General features: G+C 43.9%; 1 protein-coding gene across 1 annotated transcript; it reads right to left on the reverse strand.

Moving 5' to 3' along the window:
* Positions 1-358: 358 nt before the first annotated feature.
* Positions 359-4,064, reverse strand: LOC125376930. Its single transcript, XM_048389525.1, has 2 exons — positions 2,879-4,064; positions 359-2,546 (listed from the first exon to the last, which is right to left on the reverse strand). Exons 1-2 carry the CDS (start codon positions 4,038-4,040, stop codon positions 1,645-1,647), a joined length of 2,064 nt encoding a protein of 687 aa, XP_048245482.1. The 5' UTR covers positions 4,041-4,064; the 3' UTR covers positions 359-1,644.
* Positions 4,065-5,690: the final 1,626 nt, after the last annotated feature.

Consider the following 5,690-nt stretch of genomic DNA (forward strand, 5'->3'; position numbering starts at 1 on the left):
GCATAACAAACGAACCCGGTATACTTTCTTTTGCCTTTCAGTTGATAGTATTTTATCATTAAAACATAACTAATGACTGTTTGATTGGAGTTCTAGAAGAGGGTGAGTAGGTAAGAAAACGAACTACTGTATGGAAAACAACTTCTGGTTTATTGCATACAGCGACGTTTCGATGTAATTTCTTACACCGTTATCAAGCTGGAGTGACAACAACCAAGTGATGAGAGGTATATATGCATAAGATTAACAAGTAAATAACAAGTAACACATAGATGATTGGATGAAGCCAAATGTTCAGTAAGAAAAACAAATAACACACAGATAATGATCACACATCTAATGAAGCCAGATTACAGTAAGAATAAGGATTAAAAGATTAAACAGTTGTGACAACCTATTTGGATCCTAATGAAAACCGTCTATTGCTTGGTTAAATTTTCATAGGCAGATGAGATGTTATACCCGTGATCTGTGTTGATCAAAGGTTTGTGATGGCGGTTTTCTAAAGCTTCTTGGAATCTTCCTTTGGTGAAGTCCTGATGCTTGGTTGAGAGGATTTCGACTTTGCCAAACTGAATTTGATGGCTAGGGAATTGTTGCTGGTGATCTGAGAGGACTGAGTTGTCGTCTGCTTTGGCTGTTGAAGTCTTTACTTCTTTGACGCAGGTATCTGCTGGGCGGGAGGTATCCCCGATGTACGAGTTGCCGTAGTGACATTTAGTCTTATAGATCACTCTTGTCGGGGGTTGCTTGTAGGAGGGAGGGTTGCGCCCATTAGGATGGAGGATGGTACTACGGGATGGGGAGGTAGCGAAGATGGCATCGAAGCCTGATTGGTGCTTTAGTCATCCTTTGATTTGATGAGAGTTCTTGCCAACGTAGTGTAGGGTGAATGTGATGGGGGCGGATTCTGGGCGGGTTGGTTTGGGCTGGAGCGTGGTGGGGATTGTCGTCCTGACTGTAACTGGTTGAGATTGCTGAAAACTTGCTGGCTGCAGATGTTTTAGTTCATGGCCAAGGTCAAGGTTGCTGCAGCAGATGTTCTTGGCACTCTTGGTCAGTCTGGATTTGGTGCCAGTGTTTGGGGGGGTTGCTGGAGTTGAAGTGAATGTACTGATCAGAAAGGGTAGGTGTCACGACTGCAATTAGGTGTATATCTCTTTAAATGATCTTCAATCGTTCTTTAAGTCTGATTGTTTATGTGGAGGGATTAACAACTTTAAAAAGCTTTGTACTGAGGGACCAATCATCATTCGGAAATATTATAAGTCTATGCCATATGTCCCACTCCCAGACGGTATCCCAGTCTCTCGTCAAATCGGTTGCATCAAACCACCCACTCATTTATTCAGTATGTAGTACCGCTGTAGCAAAGTTGTCCGTATGCACAAAAGCAAGGACCTCACTCAGCCAGCAAGTTGTTCCGCTGTGACATATATCACCGTCTACGGGTACAGAGACAAACGTCTCACTCAGCCAGAAAGTTGTTCCGCTGTGACATATGTTGCCGTCTACATGTACAGAGAAAACAGCTCTCTCAGCCAGCAAGTTGTTCCGCTGTGACATATATCGCCGCCAACAAGTACATTTTATTCAGCCAGCAAGTGTACATATCGCAGTAAATATGTTCCGATGACCCATCTATCAAATGGCATACAATCTTTTTACAGCAGTTACCAGCTTCCTTATGTCCAAGAGGAAGATTATTACCATCGGACTGAAGGTGATAATGATTCCAACACACCCCAGCGCTGTGGCCAAAGGTCGGCGGTCCTGGATGCTGTTCTTGGACCGAAACTTGGCACCGACGTTTCGGGTATCAACTGCCAAATGAGCTTTCAGTGCCGCTAGCTGTGAGTCACGTGTATCAGGCGGGCTTGCCTTGCTTCTGCATACACAGGATTTATTTGGACAGATTCTTCTCATTTCAGACTTGTTTGTTCCAGCTGGGCTCATGTTGGGCGTTATCGTGCCAGTTGCAGATGTGGGACCGCTTGGTGACTCGGGTGGTGTTTGGTCTGTGCTCCATGTTATAGTCGATATTGTGGTGTGAATGGTGTGAATCTCAGCTGATGCCGTGGTACCCTCCGTTGTCACGGATGACCGGTCTCTTTCCGTTGTCACGGATGTCTCGGCGCTGTTCATTGTCACGGATGATACATCACTTTCCGTTGTCACGGATGTCTCGGCGCTGTTCATTGTCACGGATGATACATCACTTTCCGTTGTCACGGATGTCTCGGCGCTGTTCATTGTCACGGATGATACATCACTTTCCGTTGTCACGAATGTCTCGGCGCTGTTATTTGTTGCGGATGATACATCACTTTCCGTTGTCACGGATGTCTCGGCGCTGTTCATTGTCACGGATGATACTTCTCTGTCCGTTGTTACGGAGGACTGATCCCTTTCCGTTGTCACAGATGACACTGCACTGGTCGTTGTTTCGGCTGACTGGTCACTTTCCGTTGTCACAGATGTCTCGTCACTCTTCGATGTGACCGATGCATGTGTGTCATTCTCCGTTGTCTTTTGAACTTTGTTTACTGCAACAGAACAAAGAACATCAGTCATGTGAATACAAGCCTTCGGGGCTGAGGTATGTTTTGCAAAAGATCCAAATAATTTCCCTGTTGGTTTTAGCCTTTATTGAACTCGATATGAACAACAGAAAGCTAGATATGAGTGTACCCAATGAGGGTCCATCACCGCTGTGTTAATGTTTTGTTTACAATACCAGGCGCTTGATTGTGGACGGACAAATTCCAAAACAGTTCGTAGACGTCCTACTGAAGACAACGAGCATGAAGAAATATTGAAACACAAAACCCTTTGTCAGTGGGACAGTTATATATTTTAGAAAAGAAATACCACACACCTGAAAAGTTACGGGAAACACAAGGCGCATCGTAACTGTAGACCGAAGTATTACTGATCCCATAAGCGTAGAGTCGGAATACCGTTGGTGACTGAAGAAAATGGATTCCTGGTTCCACCTCTGTTTGAAAGGAGAGTGTGCTGCTGGTGTTCAGGAGAACAATGATGTCACTTCCGTAGATGTCGACCTGGTCAAGTAGGAAGCTGGAGTCACAATCATCGCACTTTGTCTGAACAATGACGATAGTTGTGTTGAAGCCCTTGAATGCCACTAAGCTGTAGTTAAACTTGGCATACATGTTGAAAAGGGTCTGAAGAAAACTATTCTGTAAGCCATGTGTGTCCAGCGTATGTATCTTCACAGTTTGTACCACCATCCACGACGACTGAATACTTCGTTCAGTTTGCTCGACCGCTGGACCGATGTCCTTCCGGGCACCGTCTCTTCTAATTTCTTTGAATGTCGCATTGGTAAAGCTTTCATGGTTGATGGATACAGGGATATATGATGAGCTTTGTTGGGTTATGACAGGAATCTGTATGGTTTTAAGTAAAACACTAGAAGTGGATTTTCCACATTCAACTCCCGCATACACGGCAACTGGTTTATCAGGGTAGATAATAGTCCCGGATAAATCCATTTTGCTCGTAATGAGAAACGTCTCTCCTTTTCTCTCGATTCTCTCATAAAATGTATCACCATTGAACAATATCTTATTCGTATGTTCAAAGACTGCATGTGCATTATCGCCACGAATTGTTCCGTTGATCATGACGTCATCCACATAGGCAACCACCACTACATATGTACTACATGCAGGACCTGGGTCAGTGGTAGCGATCACGAAGCCTTTGGGTAGCAATTTATAAGCTGGTTTTCTCAACGCCGTGAAGGCGCCGCCCTGGGATGATTGTACATACACGTTGACAGGCTCTGTTGCATTTATATTCAACACCTTAAGGTTGGGTGCAGTTAGTCCCTCGGGTGCAGCGGTTGGTTGGTCTACTTTGAGGTACATGAAGGATGTAGTGGTGGAACTGTCGTTAGTTATCTCTATCTTCAATTCCCCATAGGGCTTGAGGGAAATATTTGCGGGTCCTATGATGACGATATTTGTGCTGTCATTAACAGGTGGAATGAAGACCATGAACTCGTCGCCCATGTGTTTACAGTGCCGTGTGCAGAGACCACCTGTCAATAATATACCACATTCCAGAAATCACGATAAAACAACAAAAGATGAAATGAAACAAGCTGAACAATTTAATTTTAATTTTTTTTATAACACTGTAACGTATTTTTACCAACATACAACATGCTACCTATACATTTGTGACGAGTCCTGAAGTTGTATTCTGATGTATCAGTGTGAGTGAGTGAGTTTGGTTTAACACCGCTTTGAACAGTATTCCAGTTATATCAAGGCGTGTCAGCTTGATGTGGGAGGAAAGCCCGAAGTGATGCAGGTCTCAGAAACCCATGACCACGTTTATGGTGCTGACAAACCGAAAAACATAATCAAGCGAACTGGGATTCGAACCCACGATCATAGGTTTCGGGCGTGCCGGATGCAAGCCAAATTGTGGCGCCTTAGACAACTGGCCCACCTGCGCCTCAACTATCCTTAAGATCGTAGATGATAATTACAAGTAATCCTTATGGCCACTAAGTAGTTGGAATATATACCTTTGAGAGCAACAAGTCATGGAAAATATCCCCAATCAGATTTATTCACTTTGTTTCGAGTGAGTGAGTGAGTGAGTGAGTTGGGTTTAACGTTGCTTTTAACAGTATTCCAGTTATATCGCGGCGTGTCAGCTTAATGTTGGAGGAAAGCCCCAAGTGATGACTATGCTTGTCGTAAGAGGCGACTAACAGGATCGGGTGGTCAGGCTCGCTGACTTGGTTGATGCATGTCATTGTATCTCAATTGCGTAGATCGATGCTCATTTTGTGAACCACTGGCTTGTCTGGTCAAGACTCGATTATTTACAGACCTCCGTCATATATCTGGAATATTGCTGTGGACTTTCCAGGTTTGTCAGCACCATACAAGTGTTCGTGGGTTTCACCGAAGTGGTAAACGTCTGAGACCTGCATCACTTCGGGCTTTCCTCCCACATTAAGCTGACACGCCGTGATATAACTAGAATACTGTTAAAAGCAACGTTAAACCAAACTCACTCACTCACTCACTCGAAACAAAGTGAATAGATCTGATTGGGGACATTTTCCATGACTTGTTGTTTTCAAAGGTATATATTCCAACTACTTAGTGGTCATAAGGACTACTTGCAATTATCATCTACGATCTTAAGGATAGTTGAAGCGCGGGTGGGCCAGTTGTCTATTGAGCCACAATTTGGCGTGTATTCCATCGGCACGCCTGAAACCTATGATCGTGGGTTCGAATCCCAGTGCGCTTGATTATGTTTTTCGGTTTGTTAAGCAAACTAACAAACAAAGAGGTTAGTCAAGGACAGTTTCAGTGATCAGACACTTGGTCCTAGCGAACTCGGGGTGTAAACTGCATCTCGCGGGACAAGTATACATTTCACTTAAGCTTATTTTTAATCACCTAAATATAACATGCACTTGGCCATGTTGATGGGCCTAACATAAACACTCATTACAAGTTCATTAAGATGATTAAGGAGTTCGCTGCCATTAACCAAAAGCTACCAAATCACACGCACTTTCAACATACTGATTGAACGACAAACCCCATAAAAACGTAAATGTAATTGGTACCTTCTCCTTGTCGCGGTGGCAGAAGACTCGAATCCCGCTTTTCTACTCACATTTGGCATCA

The sequence above is a fragment of the Haliotis rufescens genome, unplaced genomic scaffold (genome assembly GCF_023055435.1).
Source record: "Haliotis rufescens isolate VD_foot unplaced genomic scaffold, xgHalRufe1.0.p SCAF_8, whole genome shotgun sequence".
Lineage (NCBI taxonomy): Eukaryota > Metazoa > Mollusca > Gastropoda > Lepetellida > Haliotidae > Haliotis > Haliotis rufescens.

Excerpts from the sequence above, each read along its gene's own strand:
- LOC125376930 (XM_048389525.1), bottom strand. The coding sequence starts at position 4,040 with ATGGGCGACGAGTTCATGGTCTTCATTCCACCTGTTAATGACAGCACA. Across the intron at positions 2,547-2,878 it reads TGTTTCCCGTAACTTTTCAG|TAAACAAAGTTCAAAAGACA; the intron begins GTGTGTGGTATT and ends GTTCTGTTGCAG.